The 13340-nt window shown below is 43.6% G+C and overlaps 1 protein-coding gene across 5 annotated transcripts in view; it reads right to left on the bottom strand.

The window, feature by feature from the left end:
• SEC16B (SEC16 homolog B, endoplasmic reticulum export factor) overlaps positions 1–13340 on the bottom strand; it is a 56407-nt gene that overhangs the window by 22475 nt on the left and 20592 nt on the right. For 4 of the 5 annotated variants that reach the window (XM_072830748.1, XM_072830747.1, XM_072830745.1 and 1 more), the window contains 9 exons: positions 12935–13025; positions 12105–12213; positions 10253–10397; positions 9441–9592; positions 9011–9072; positions 7197–7332; positions 6496–6726; positions 1970–2067; positions 2–83 (listed from right to left, as the gene is read on the bottom strand). In XM_072830748.1, the coding sequence (XP_072686849.1) occupies positions 2–83; positions 1970–2067; positions 6496–6726; positions 7197–7332; positions 9011–9072; positions 9441–9592; positions 10253–10397; positions 12105–12213; positions 12935–13025 (1106 nt within the window). Of the gene's footprint in view, position 1; positions 84–1969; positions 2068–6495; positions 6727–7196; positions 7333–9010; positions 9073–9440; positions 9593–10252; positions 10398–12104; positions 12214–12934; positions 13033–13340 lie in introns of all 5 variants that reach the window. The other variant, XM_072830750.1, reaches the window with a different exon arrangement.

The raw sequence follows: 13340 nt of genomic DNA on the forward strand, positions 1-13340 counted from the left end.
CCGTGGCTGCTTGGGGGATCCTCCCCGACATGAACTGGAAGAGGGTCTGCAGGGGGTCGTTGGAAGCCAGCGTGCTGGTGAAGCTGCAGAGAGAGAGGTGACCGTTAATGGTGGCCAAGCCAAGAGGCCTTTTACCTCTTGCCAGTGGGGCAAAACTCCCATACATTTCTATTTGATTTCAGCAGCTTCTTTTGGAACATGGATTTCTCTTTGCTTGTCAGTTGTGCCTCTGCTACATCCCATTTCTGGGGGGCTTGGCAAGATCTTCATTCCACCATACACCCCACATTGAGCTCACTGTTGGGGGTTACTTCCTGATCTTTGGCACTGACACCCTAACTCTGGAGTAACCATTTCTCTAGGCTTTCTTTGTCATGGAAATGATACCCCAACATTTCATAGATCCCTGGAGAACCCCAGCATTTAACCCAAACCTCCCCTCTGTGGGGCCCCCTGCCCAGCAGATCACCCACTCTGACTTCTACTCCTTTGAAGCAGCCCCCTCGTGCCCTGCCCACAGCTCTCAGAGCTGGTTGCTCTGGCTCAAGACGAGCCTGGTTCTGCAGTGCTTTTCCTCACAAGCACTAAATAGCCATTTCCAGTAACCAAAGAGGCGTAGAACAGGGACCAGAAATGATCCTGCTGATGACAAACCGTGGGATATGCTTAACAAGGATATAATAAGCTCTATCGCTGATTTGAGATTTAAGCACACTCAGTAAGAGAGATTTTTCACAATTCACTGGGCCCCATCAAAAATCAATGGCCCAAGGCAAAAAACTATAGCAGAGATGTATGCTCTAACGTGGGGTTGTGGGATGTTCATTTCCAAAACCCAAAGGAAAATCATCCCTCAGAACACGGTCTTTTATTTAATAGCACCCTTGCCTTGGGAGCTCGGAGTGCTTTTCATAATAAAACTCCAGTGCTCCTCACCAGGCTGAGCATAATGAAATGTGCAGAGGCGCTCCTAGTCCTGCGAAGACTGAGGACTGGGGTAGAAAAGAGAATCCATGGATGCCAGGGTGCAGAAGGGGAGTGTGACAGCCTTGAAGGGAGGTGTGATCTTCCCAGCCAACTGCCCGACAGCCAATTTATGGCCAATTTAAACTTGAGTTAAAGCTGAGAGCTTCACAGCTTCACAGCTTCAACCAACACAGGAAGATGAACATTTTGAGGGACTGTCCTTCTCACTGTCTGATCCAAGCCTGCCCCTTACAGGAGGGCCCCCCAGCCCTCCTTACCTCCCCCCTACATCTGTCCCTGCTCTCCCATGGATCTGGCTACAGCCCAACGGGCTTACTCAGAAACCCTTCTCCAGCGCCCCTACACCCAGCTTCTCCACGTAATCCTTCTTGTTCCAAACCTCTGGCCATGTAGTCAACCTCCCATCCTGTGTCGTCCCCGTCTCGGTGTGCCAGCATCTCTGACCAAACATCCCTTCAATCTCATCATGTCCCTCTGCTCTAGATGAAGGCTGCTGCCTCCAATTCCCAGTCCTATGAAACTGTTCCTAGCACAGCTCCTGTTTCCCCATATCCTTACCTTCCTCTCAGCAACCACATTCCCCACTGCAAGACTAAACAGTAGACAGCTCCTAACTAAGCCCCTGTCAGTTCACCAGAAGGGGTCACCTATTCCCTCACCTATGGAACTATCTAGAATAGCCTCTCCCAAAGAGAACTGCCAGATTGTAGAAACCTATGGAATTTTTGGAAACTCACACTCTGAGAAATATTATTAAAATGTTTATTTAGCAGGCAGGTAGAAAGAATGTGTCTATGTCTAGGTTATAAGAACCTAGAGGAGGGATATCCTACATCTGGGTCAGAAAAGAGAAATTGGAAGGATGCTTGGTGTAAGGGTTTCCCTGATCATCCTGCATTTCTCCCCACCACCCCCTCCCTTGGGGGTTGGAGGAAAAGTCTCTGCTCCAATGGTCTCCTTTGTCAGCGCCCAGCTCACTCACCCACTCATAACCCAGCTGTAGGTCCTTGGGTCCATCTTGCTGGCAAGGAACAAAGCGTGGCCCCACAAGTGGTTCTTCATGGCCCACTCCAAGGCTTCCTGAAAACAAAAACATGTCACATTCAATACAACGGTGTTTGGGTACTGCTACCCCTGAGCCACAGAGGCTAGGCTCCCAGGGGACCCAGAGCCTCATCTGCGAGTGGAACAAAAAGCAGGGGGTAAATGGGCTCCAACTGGCACATATTTCTGAAATGTCCCTTCTCCAGCCCTCACTTAATCAAACCCATTATGCTATTAGCTGCCCCTCAAACAGTTTCCAGTTAGCCTTATCTCTTTAGCGGATATCACACGATGCTTTTATGAACCTAAACACCTCACCCCAAGGTCTGAGCCTCAAAATACAGGCAGCAAGATGATATTTGTGGGGGCACAGTTTCTTTTTTGCAACTGTGGCAGATATTGCTCGTTCCCCATCAAAACGTGCTCCCCTTCTTGACCTGCATTTTGCCGCCTCCCTTGCACCTGCAAGTGGCTGAGTTCCAGGCTGTGGAACAGGAATGGAAGTGATGTGTGCCACTTCCACAGTCTGGCTCGTAGAAACCCCTCGCCTAGTCCTCCACACCCTTTTCCCCATCTGGATGGTTGGATTGAAGATGCTCAGATGGTACAGCCTCCTCCATGCTGATTGCTTGAACTACTACTCCATGGAGGAGGCATGCCCCCCTGTTCCATTCACCCGCCCAGGACTCCCATGTGAATAGAAAGAAGCTGCTACTATGTTTAGGACAGTATGCATAGTGGTTAACCTGCTCCACCTAATAGTATAACTAATTGCTTGTTAACTATCAAGTGTTTGTTAACTACCAAATTCATATGCCAAATTAATAACACCATTAACTTGGTGAGATCAGTTAGAAGCTGCAAATTTTAACATAGACATAACAGACACACCCACACTCATCTTTTCATTCAATTTTCAGAATTATTTAGTAAGAGCTTAATTTATATTTGAGGTTTTGACCTGGTATTAATAATTTCCTTAGTCCTCAAAAATAATGTGATTTCTGGACAGGAAGTCACTAATGAGGTAACTCCACCTCCAGGTGCAAATTTCTTTGATCATCTCAGTATCTCCCACACTATCTTATTTCAAGAAAGAGAACAAATTTAAACAACCACCATTAGGAAGTTCAGCCTCACATCTGCTACAAGGAAAAATGACATTGAGTTACTCTTTTCATATGTTTCATATTTCACAACAGTATTTTTAAAGGGAATTACTAATAATTGGTTGGGAATCATGACTTTGTTCAAAAATTTGCATCTCCAAAAATATAATTTAAGAATAAGTGAAGAAATTGAGAAATTACATTGATATTAATCTCACACAGTGCCAGAAACAAGGCACCAGTCAAATATTGATAAAGATATGAGAGATATTTTGGTCTCCAGCTCATGAGCCACTCTCAACTCCCAGAATACTCTTTCTATCCCCTGCTCACCTTTGGGTCCAAGGAAACAAGTGGTGTAGGGGATGATTGGAGCCCGAGCTCAGACATCAGGCTGCTTTATTACTCAGTAACTTTCCTCATTTGCAAGTACATAAAACAAGACAGGGCAGCCTGGGTGGCTTGGTGGTTTAGCTGCTGCCTTCAGCCCAGGGTGTGATCCTGAAGACTCAGGATCAGGTCCCACGTAAGGCTCCCTGCATGGATCCTGCTTCTCCCTCTGCCTATGTCTCTGTCTCTCATGAATAAATAAATAAAAATCTTAAAAAAAAAAAAGAACTTAACCTACAGGGCCTCTGTGAAGATAAATGAGATGATACATGTAAGATGGTAAGGAAGTGCCTGATACATAGAAATTATTTTTTAAATATTTGCTTTTGTTATTGTTATGTTATTATTTAATCTTTCTTAAGGAAAGAGATTATTACTGATTTATCTCTGTGTCCCCCACTGGATCCAATGCCTTAGGAGTAGTGGCTGCACAATAAATGTTTACTGAACAAATAAATCATTGCTGAAATTGTAGGTCCCTACTATTTAGTGAACAGGAGATGGCTATCATATGATCCCATTGATCTTCACTGAGTTTCATGTCTTGTACTCATTCAAAATATAACATCACTGAGGTGCCTGAGTGGCTCAGTAGATCAAGTGCTTGACTTCAACTCAGATCATAATCTCAAGGTCCTGGGATCAAGCCCCACATTGGGCTCTCCACTCAGTGAGGAGTCTGCTTGTCCCTCTCCCTCTGTCCCTTCCCCACTCGTACTCCCTAAAATAAATAGATAAAATTTTTTAAAAATAAATAAAATATAACATCACATACAAATAAAATAAGATTAAAGATTCAAATGTAAAGGTGAAGCTACAAAAGTACTTGAACTTTATTTTCAAAATTTAATTTTGAAGTAGGAAAGCCTTTCTAAATATCACCCCAAAAAAGTAGTTTTATAGAGAAAGTCCTTAAAAAGTAAGGAGCTCCTACAAATCAATAAATTGGAGATAAAAAATCCAACATAAAAATGTAGAAAATCCATGACAAAAAAATTCACAGACTATAAGATATTAGATTTCACTTATAATAAGAGAAATGAAAATAACTACACTAAATTATATTTTTTTAACCTCTCAGATTGGCACATATTAAAAGCTTGGAAACACTAAGTTGGTGAGAGTGGAGAAATTGGCACTCTCAAATATTGCTGGTAGAGTAATTGGCACAACCTCTAAAAAGGTAATTTGTCACTATTTCTCACAATTCCAAGCCATATACCCTTTGACTCAACACTTCCACTTCCAGAAACTATTCTAGAAATCATAGGTATATTCTCTTATACAACAAAATGACATTGGTTGTTACTACAGTGTTACTTGTAATTGCAAAAGACTGTAAATCATCTATATGTCAATCTATCAAGGCTTAGTTAAATTAATTACATTTATCTTTAGGAATCTATGGAGCTGTAAAAAATAATGAAGGCAGTATTTACATGTTATAAGGAGCAGGGGTCAGGAAAATATAGCCTAAAGACCAAATTCAGCCCACTGCCTATTTTAGTATAGACCACCAACTAAGGATAACTTTTCCTGTTTTTAAAGGATTGGGGAAAAAAATTTTAAAAAAGAATATTTCATTATACACGAAAATTATATGTAATTCAAAATCTATGTCCATAAATAAAACACAGCCATATCCATTCATTTACATATCATCTGTGGCTGCTTTTACTCGACAATAGCAGAATTAAGCTGTTGCAACAGAGACTCTCTGACCTACAAAACCAAATACATTTACTGTCTGGGCACCTGTCTGGCTCAGTCTGAAGGACATCTGACTCTTGATCTCAGGGTTGTGAGCTCAAGCCCCACATTAGGTGTAGAGATTATTTAAATCAATAAAATTTAAAATATATACATAATATAATATATAATTTTATAATTTTATATATATAAAACATATAATATATTAATATAATATATAATATATGTAATATATAAAATATAATATATAATAGTATATGCAATATACTATTATATTATATATATCATGGGTGTAGAGACTACTTAAAATGATACCCAATGATATTTGTATATCAAATCATCACATCATACACACTAAATATCCCAGAATTTTTTCAAATACATCTCAAATAAATTTTTTGAATAAATAATATAAAGATTATTATTGTCTAATTTACATATCAAAAAATAAACAAGGCATCACTTCATCTGTTGAATTGAAGTATTCAATATTGGTAGGCATACATTAGCTATAGCTGGTGGGGACACTATTGGAAACAAACTTTCTGGTAGCTAATTTAGTGCATATGTAAAGAACTTTTACAAGTTTAACCCATAGTTCCATTCTAGGTATTTATCCTAAAAATTAAGAAGATAAGTCAAAGATTTATATAACAAGATGTTCAAAATGTATAATTTATAATGGGTGACAGCATTGTAGATAGCCTATATATTCAAAAACAGTGAATTAGATAAATAAAATATTATAATTCATATGGTGAAACATTTTTTAAATGGTACATTTTAATGCCATGGGAGTATTACATCATATAATCTTAAGTGAACAAATAGAAATAATTTTATATGTAATTTAATTTTATTTGTAATATATATGCATGGAAAAATGCCAAAAGTAAATATATCAAGATATTAACAGATGTTATCTTTTTTAAGGATCTATTTATTTGAGAGACAGAGCACAAGTGGGAGGAGGGGCAGAAGGAGAAGCAGACTTTCCACTGAGCAGGGAGCTGGATGCAGGGCTCAATCCCAGGATCCTGAGATCATGACCTGAGCTGAAGGCAGATACTTAACTGACTGAGCCTCCCAGGCGACCCTAACAGATGTTATCTTTAAATGGCAAAACTATATAATTTTTTTCCTTGTACCTTTCTGAACGTCTCAAGTGCTATAAAATGGATGAATGTTACTCATTATAATTGGAGGTGGGAGCCTGGTTACTTCTTAAAAACAAGCCTGGAGGGGCCACACTTGCCTTCTTCCTTCCGTAGTAGAGCAGTTTAGTGAATTTCTCTACGATCTGTGCAGGTGTCTCCACGCTGGGGGGAACCTCCCCAGTGAGCAGGTTTGGGGTCCCTGAGCTCAGCACAGGCCAATCCTCATCGGTCAGGTTGATGAGGTTAGCCACCGGCGGCTGCCTCTTATACTTCTCCAGCTTCTTGCAGTCTTGCATCAGCAGCTCAGCGATGTCAGACCCCACCATGGACTGAAAGGCAAAGAGGGTCATCCTGAGGGAGAATCCTATTGCCCTCATGGTGGCAGCCCAGGCGCCGATGCACCTGCCTTCTCCGTGAGGAGGCCAACATGCAAACACAAGACCGTCCTTTCTTGAATTGTTGTTACTTCAAACTTCGGCTTCACTCTCATGATATGTTCTGCCTTCTGGGAGCCACAGAGATGACCAGAAATACACATACCTTTGTAGGTGTATCATGTGGTTCATACAGTAACCCCAAAACTGCACAATAACCCCAGGCCAGTGGAGAAGGACAGGGAAAAGGTTATCAATAGCAAATGGGGTTAACATCTGAGCAACTTTTTCCCTTAGGGACATCTGTTGCTTCTTTGACATTATCTTTTACGATCATGCCGTAAGCCGAATCTTCTCTATCCAGGGAAGACTTAAATTTCAATGCAGCCTGCACCTGCCCACCTGTCAGAGCCGTAATACTTTACCCCATTCTGCCGACAAAGGAGAACCAACAATTGCCACAGTAGAGCTGAATCTCTGCTCCTTTGTGTCTCTGATTTTCGGCTCTGAGCTGCTTTCTGCTGGCAAAATGTCATGATGTCCACCTTGTGTACATCCTCCCTAAGGAGAGATTTCAGGGAGCAAAGAGTGAATGGCATACTCTTTACCTGCACAGGACCACAGGCTCCTGCATTGTGAGGGTGCTAGCAGAAGCCGGGGGGCGGGGGGTGGCTGAGAGAGAAGCCTGAGTCTGTAGTTTCCTTGTAGAACAGGAAGGGACCTCAGAGAGTCTCTCATTCTCCCTCTCCCTTTTATAGATGAAGAAACTGAGGCCCAGGGATGGCATAGGGCAGTAGGCCAGAGACTTCGGAGTCAGACAACCCTGGGTTTAAATCCAGCCTGCCACTTCTCAGCTTATGTAAGGCTCTTATCCCATCTGAACCTCTGCTTTTCCCCCTAAAATAGGGATAATGAAAGAAAGAAAGACCCCACCACCATATAAAAGGAATTAGCAAATGTTATAGTGTATACTAAAGTGCTCGATAAATGGGTAATATTGTTTGCTCCAGGTCATGCAATAAATTAGGTCAGCCCCCTAGTGTCCACACCCCCAGCTTGGTGCTCTACCCCACATCCGAATGCCTGCATAAGAGATTCAATGCTCTTACTTGAAGAAACTGTCATAATACTATGGGTTTTTCTTGGAGGGGAAAGTTTCAGGATAAGAATAAGTTTATAGAGTAGCGATGATATACATACAGCTTTCTTACACTTAAAGCAGATGGAGAGGTGTTACATAAAGAGAGCCCTAAGGCTGAGGGAGGACTAACTGATCTGTCCACCATGGGACCTCTACTTAGTAGGATGCTCCGGCCAAGGACCGGGTCCTCTGACTCCCACCAGGACTCTCTCCAGGGTAACATGTCCTGAATATCCATCAGAAATGGGACTAGGACATTTCTATGACTTAGAATATTGAATCACTCAACTTGTATGTATGTATGCATGTATGTATATACACACATATATATAACAAATATGTATTGATGTTTATTATAATAATGTCATTTATTGTTCTCTTCCATTGTTACCAATTAAATAATACTGTTTGCTAAAAAGAAAAAGAAATGGGACTAGGAAATTAAAAGCGGGATCCCTGGGTGGCGCAGCGGTTTGGCGCCTGCCTTTGGCCCAGGGCGCGATCCTGGAGACCCGGGATCGAATCCCACGTCCGGCTCCCGGTGCATGGAGTCTGCTTCTCCCTCTGCCTGTGTCTCTGCCTCTCTCTCTCTCTCTCTCTCTCTCTCTCTCTCTGTGACTATCATAAATAAATAAAAATTAAAAAAAAAAATTAAAAGCAATACTAGCTCAATCCTGCAGAGGGCAGACTTGCACACCATCCAGGAACACACACCGCGCTCTTTCTCCAGAAAATGGCAAGAATCATTTTCCCACTCTGATCCGCTTGTCTATAATTTTCCAGGCTGTGCACCACCTTTCTACCAGTATCTATTCAGTACTCAGAATACAAAAACCTCCTACTCTGTAGCTCCTGCAAAATAGAACTGTCTTCAGATTTTTAATCTTAATTTTTCTTTCTGCCCCTCGACTCTCCATTTGCTTGTCAAAAGAGATCAGGCCACATTTGTCTCTATCTTGTTGCACAGAGTATTCTACTCCACAGGGGATAGATATTTTCTTTCAAGGAAGCCAAGAGCAAATCCCCAAAATGCTGATCTGGGCAGGCAGATTTTGTAGATTCAAAAGCCCTCACTTGGCAGGTCTTAAGATAATTTACCTGATCAGGGGTCCTGAGAAAGTTCTCAGCTCCTCTTGCTCCTCAGAATAATTAAGAATAATCTGGAATGAAAAAATCAGACTTGGCGTTCGAGACCACGTCCACCCAATGCCCCTGTCAGTGAAGTCCAATATCAGAACCCGTGGCTGTGGTCCTGGGATGTGGCTCCGTGCTTTGTGGAGAACACAGGAGGTTTAAAGTGGGTTCTCCGGTTGCTGAAAGTGAGCCAATAGCATCTCAGAAGAAACTTAAATCTAGTATCACTTCTTTGAGAGAAGACTCCTACCCTTTCCTTCACAATACATGCCCCAATCCACGGAGTGCATGGCCCAGTTCCCCACAAGAGCATCCCATTCCCGGAGATGCCCAGGCTCAGGCAAAGCGAAACAAAGCCAAGTGCCAGCTTTCTGCAACACAGAATCTTGTTTACCTCCATGCTGTGCAGTTCAACTAGGGCCGTCTGTCCATCTCTGGGGGAGCTGGGACTCACATACACCAGCTGACCTCCTGGCCCAAAACTCACAGGCACATGAGGGATGTAGAATTTCATGGGCTCCTTAGGACCTGCTGCCGAGACATTCTCTGACCAATAGACACAGGGGGACCTGTTAGCATTACTGCTACTATTTATCTTTAGAAGTACACCACAGACATGTTTCTACCCAAATTCCACCTGCGCAAGATAAGACTCTGGGTGGGTGGGGTAATTAAAAGAAGCCTACGCTCCAAGTCAGAGTTAAGCCTCTCAGAATATGTTAAAATACAAGGTAAGGATTCAATGGTTTAGTCCAAATGGTAAGGCACCAGGCCCAGACTCCCCCATGATGGCAAGAGACCGGGGATTCTGGCTCTCATAACCCCAGTACTCATGACATGTGTCCTACATCCAAACAAAACAACCTTGCTTTGTGGCCTGCCTTTGCTTTATCAAACTGACTCTGGTCTTCACTTTCTTCACCTGTTACATTAAAGTATTTCTGGATGTCTCCTCTCCCAGCCTGACCCTGATGGCTAGAAGCAGTGTTCCCTTCTAAGAATTGCCTATGATGCAATCTCTAGTACAAGAGAAAAGGTAAAAATAGAGCCAAAACGGCCTCTCTGCCCAGGAGACTTGCATAAGTAAATGAGGCAGGCAATGATCCACTCTTGGAAGTACAGAGGAAGGGTGACTTTCCAAGAGGTTGCCAACTAGCCCTCTTCTCACCAGACTTAACCAGTTGCTCAGATCACTTCAGTACCTACCAGCCTGAACTGGACTCCAAGCTGCTGGTGCCATGGGGTTGTACAGCTCAGAGGCATCTCCTATATACTGACTGAGCTCGTAGGCGCTGGAGGTGAGGCCAGACTCATGCTGCTGGAGAAGGTTGGACTCGTCGGCCAGTGGTGGCTGGAAGTTAAAGATAATGAAAACACACGGGAAGAATCAGAAGCACTTTCAGACAGATGGACCTCCCATGTGTTCCTTCAAAGCAACAAAATCAAAACTTTCAAATAAATACATCTAATGTGGATGTGTTGCAGGGAACAGAAGTGCGCATTTGATCAATGAATGATGGCCTAGTGAAAAGGGTGTAGGGGATCCCTGGGTGGCTCAGTGGTTTAGCGCCTGCCTATGGCCCAGGGTGTGATCCTGGAGACCCAGAATTCAGTCCCACGTCGGGCTCCCTGCATGGAGCCTGCTTCTGCTTCTCCCTCTGCCTGTGTCTCTGCCTCTCTCTCTCTCTCTCTCTCTCTCTCTGTGTGTCTCTCATGAATAAATAAAATCATTTAAAAAAAAAAAAAGAAGAAGAAGAAAGAAAAGGGTATAGCACAGAGGTCAGGGGACCTGAATTCAAATCCCAGCTTTGTTGGGATACCCAGCTGGCTCAGTGAGTAGAGCATGTGACTCTTGATCTTGGGGTTATGAGTTCAAGCATCACTCTGGGTGTAGGGATGACTTAAAAATAAAATAAATCTTCAAATCCCAGCTCTGTCAATACCTGCTGTGACCTTGGAAAAATGATTTAAGCTGTCTGAGCTCAGGACTCCCATCTGTAATATAATCATATTCGTCGGGACTCCTGGATGGCTGAGCGGTTAAGCTCTACTTTCAACTCAGGGCGTGATCTTGGAGTTCAGGGATCAAGTTCCACATCAGGCTCCCTGAGAGGAGCCTGCTTCTCCCTCTCCCTCTGCCTATGTTTCTCTCTCTCTTTGTGTCTGTCATGAATAAATAAATAAAATCTTTGAAAAAATCATCATATTTGTCCTATAGATTTCAAGTACTTACTCATGTATTCATTCACCATTATTTAATGAGCACCTACTATGCTCCAGGCACTGTGCTTTCCCTGGGGACACAGGTGTACAAGAAATTCATGGAACTTATATCCCAGGAGGATGAAACAATAGATGCAAAGCTGTAAAGGGCTGTTCTCATGTCTGGCTGCTGTTCCTATGGGCATATGTTACATAGCATGTGCCCTGCCCTGTTAAGTGTTAGGTATACAGAAGAAAATGTTCTCAAAAAGCAGACAGATCTCATCATGGAAACAAAATTAATATAAGACTGTCAAAAATCAAGAGCTTGTCTCAGCAGTATTTTTACCACTTTTCCATAAACCTGAAATTATTCTCAAATTAAAAATTTATTTTAAAAAATTTAAGAACTCCATTTTGTGGCCTGGCTGGTATACCCAGTAGGATTTCAGAGGAGAGAGTTGGAAGAGTCGAGAAAGGTTTCAACTCTGCTTTTCAGACCTGAATTGAAAGATTCCAGCAATTCCTCACTCCCTGAATAAACTAAATTGCCAGTCCCCTGGAGTACTGGTGACAGCCTCTCCTTTTGCTCAGCACCTCAGAGTGACTTGGGTGACACTTCCTGGTCCAGCCAATTTGACAAAAATGCAAAAGGGACAGATCGGGGCCCCAGACCCGTAGATTGAAACAGGAAGGCAGGAAAAGGGGGAGGCTCTGCAGAGAGGGGCAGATGGAACCTCTCAGACTGCTGGTCACCGGACACCCCCCTCCCAAGGGCCCCCTGCCCTGCCACAGCTTCGGTGTCAGTTGTGATGTACTGTCACAGCCCACCAGCCCCCATGTCACTTCAGATTACCTCATTCTTCTGGGTTCCAGTTAGCAGACTCTCCAGAATCATGTCCCCAGGCCTCTCCTGTCCAGTGTTAGAAGCAGGGCTGTCTTTATAAGGGTTCTGACTCTTGGATCTGAAGCAAAATGACAGGAGCAGGTAAGGGGGGTCCTGGGCGAGCCAGCAAAACTGAGCTGCTCTCTCCTGGAGGCTGTTCAGCTGTGAAGCATGGGCAGTGTAGGGTTGGCCTGTGTGCCACAGGGAAAAGCATTATCCTCCCTTTTCTCCCCCAATCTATTGATTCCAGAAAAACAGGAGCTCCTGGGTCCCCTAGCACAGCCACTAGAAGTAACTCCAAAGCCCGCAGAGAAGGGTTGGTCCCTGCAGCCTTACAGCCTGAACTGACTTGACATCAGAGCAGTTGGGTTGGCCAGTTGGTTGTACAAGGTAAAAGCACCAGGCCTAAGGGCACCAGGACAGATGTTTGTGCAAAAGACTCTTTTCTTCTCTCCTTATCCCAGGGGATGAGGGGGGAGGAGAGACTCCCCAGCCTCAGCCAGGACCCAACTGAACACTTCTGCAAGACCACGTTTGCTCTGAGGCCAACCTAGAATTAAGGCCTTCCTGTAGGGTGGACTTTATGCAACTTCAACAGGAACTCAGGTGATCCCAAGTCTGGGAGTCTCCTGTCAATGTTAAGACTCCACTTAAAGCTGGCTTGGGCCACTCTGGGCTACTCCACAACCAGCAGACAGCATTCTAGAGATAGAGACAAGCACTGGGATGCCATAAGACTTGCCCAACTTAGTCTGAGTTTGGCCGAGCCATGTTGAGCTGGCCTTTCCTTTCACACTTACGGACTATTCTGGTTTTCGTGCTGATGCTCACTGAGGTACTTTTGATCTCGGTGATCTTCCTGCCAGATATAAGGACTCTCTCGCCTTGGCACTGCACCCTCAGAGAAAACAAAATGAAGACAGTCACTTCCTATTCCTAAAAGTTTAGAAAGACAGCCGCCAGCTGTGAAGATGAGTTACTGGGATCCCTGGGTGGCGCAGTGGTTTGGCGCCTGCCTTTGGCCCAGGGCGCGATCCTGGAGACCCGGGATCGAATCCCACGTCGGGCTCCCGGTGCATGGAGCCTGCTTCTCCCTCTGCCTATGTCTCTGCCTCTCTCTCTCTCTCTCTCTCTGTGTGACTATCATAAATAAATAAATAAATAAATAAATAAATAAATAAATAAATAAATAATTTTAAAAAAAAT

The sequence above is a fragment of the Canis lupus genome, chromosome 6, assembly GCF_048164855.1.
Source record: "Canis lupus baileyi chromosome 6, mCanLup2.hap1, whole genome shotgun sequence".
NCBI classification, from domain to species: domain Eukaryota; kingdom Metazoa; phylum Chordata; class Mammalia; order Carnivora; family Canidae; genus Canis; species Canis lupus.